The 2,038-nt window shown below is 33.7% G+C and overlaps 1 protein-coding gene across 1 annotated transcript; it reads left to right on the top strand.

Moving 5' to 3' along the window:
- Positions 1–347: 347 nt before the first annotated feature.
- LOC145813514 (uncharacterized) lies at positions 348–1,729 on the top strand. Its single transcript, XM_082908996.1, has 2 exons — positions 348–934; positions 1,029–1,729. Exons 1-2 carry the CDS (start codon positions 446–448, stop codon positions 1,695–1,697), a joined length of 1,158 nt encoding a protein of 385 aa, XP_082765122.1. The 5' UTR covers positions 348–445; the 3' UTR covers positions 1,698–1,729.
- Positions 1,730–2,038: the final 309 nt, after the last annotated feature.

Here is a 2,038-nt window from a genome sequence, read left to right as displayed (position 1 = left end):
ACATACATGGATCATATTTATTCTAGTGTGACCTACACCACAAGTTTCAATCTACATCATACCCTTCCTTTTTTTTTTCTTTTTTCTTTTTTCTTTTTTTATAATGGATATTTATTTTTTTCTTTAAAAAGAAAAAAACAAAAACAAAAAACCAAAATTCTCTATAATATTGGACCTCCATTCCTCAATCTAACTATGAGCAAATTTGAGTTTCAAATTTTGAATAGACTTAAATTTGTCACCAAAGAATTAATTGGTTTAAGATGGATGCCAAAACATTCGTGACATATCATATAATATCCAAAATTTGAGTTCGTTACTATGTCCTTTCTAATATAGGATTTGAATTATGTTTCACAATATGGTTTTTCTTCCACCATACTTAAAATTTCTCACTTTTGTCAGGTTTTTATTTGTTGAAAAAAATTGATTATGCATTGCCTTGATGCTGGCAAATAAATTGATCGAAAAAGGAGATTGGATTCATTATATTCATACAGATTCTGAAGCAAGCTCAGTCGGAAGGAGGAATAGGGCACTAGACCCACTTTTACAGGCAACGAGGGTCGGCATTCTTGAGGTGGTAATGGCAATCCTAAACAAATATCCAGAGGCTGCAGATTCGTTTGATGAGAATGGGAGGAACATACTACACATATCGGTCGAGCAAAAGCATAGATTTATCTATGATTACTTGATGAATTTTGTTGCTTATAAGGACAGGATGTTAGCAGATATTGATTTCCGAGGGAACACTATCTTGCATCTGGCGACGTGCGTGGGAAATCCTACTAGGTCTCCTCCTGGACTATCAAGAAATCAATTGGTGGTAGATGATGTTGATGGTCGATGGAACACTGATTTTCATTTTGGAGCGAAGCGAGGAAGTGTTGGAGTAGTTAACCAGATGAGTTGGGATGTGCTATGGTTTAAGGTACCAATCACTGCTCTTGCTTTTAGAATAACAACATTAAACATTAATTGAGGATTCTAATTAAATCATTTGAATTTGTGTTGTGTTCCAACAGCGCGTAAAACACGACTCATATCCACATTTATGGCATCTTCGAAACTTTGATGGAAAGGCAGCAGAGGAACTATTCGAAGAAAATCACGCAGCTCTACGAGAAGAAGCTGAGAAAGCCGCCAAACACGTGAGTGACAACTTAATAATTGTGGCTATTCTTATCGGCACAATCAATTTCGCAGTCCTCTTAGCCCTCCCTGGAGGCTTTGATCAAAACACCGGCATACCTATGCTTCTCAAAAGCAATCGGCAGGAAGTACAGTTCTTCATGGTGTACATTGGATTAGCTCTTTTCTTCGCTGTTCTCTCCTTGGCAACTCTGATGTTGATTCAGCTATCGCGGTTTGACACCAATGATTTTCATATCGCGATACCACTGAAAACCATTATTTCTTGCCTTACAATTATCTACTCCACAGGCTTTTCTGCTACTGCATTTGCCCAGGGCTATATTCTTGAAGGTCAACTAGGAGCCTTCTTAGCCACTTTTCTGATAATTTTTGAGCTCCTTTTTTGTTTTGTGTTAGTCCTTATTATGATAGACACAAAGGTTTTAATATTTGATTACATGTACTATGCGATTCGTCGTATGTTTTGTTATGAAATTCCTGACATGTATCAATCTAATGTGCACTTATTTACATTTTGTGTATGTGTTGTCCTTTCCTAAATTTGTTAGGATGGAAGTCTCATGCTCTGAGTTAATTATATGTACTTTTTATTTGTAATGCTAAAATAATATAAACTATAAGTAGTCTCATTTGACTTACACACCCGGAAAAAAAAAAAAAAAAGGGGTAAATTTTAAATACACTTTTTGAGATTTACTTATGAATTATCTTCTGTAGTTTGAAAAATTACAAATACCTCTCTGTTAGAATTTTTTATTTAACAGAATTAATTGAAAAAATAAAATTTCTAACTATTCACTTATACAATAATAAAATTATCTAAATTATTAATTGAAATAAAATTTTAATATTATTAAACTGTTAATTAATTTGATAATTT

This window comes from Camellia sinensis, chromosome 15 (genome assembly GCF_055761805.1).
Source record: "Camellia sinensis isolate YWXY chromosome 15, ASM5576180v1, whole genome shotgun sequence".
In the NCBI taxonomy this organism is placed as follows: Eukaryota; Viridiplantae; Streptophyta; class Magnoliopsida; order Ericales; family Theaceae; genus Camellia; species Camellia sinensis.
This window is presented reverse-complemented; position numbering and strand designations above follow the sequence as displayed.

Coding starts and splice junctions, on each gene's coding strand:
- LOC145813514 (XM_082908996.1), top strand. CDS start 446: ATGCTGGCAAATAAATTGATCGAAAAAGGAGATTGGATTCATTATATT. Junction 935..1,028: donor GGGATGTGCTATGGTTTAAG/GTACCAATCACT, acceptor GTGTTCCAACAG/CGCGTAAAACACGACTCATA.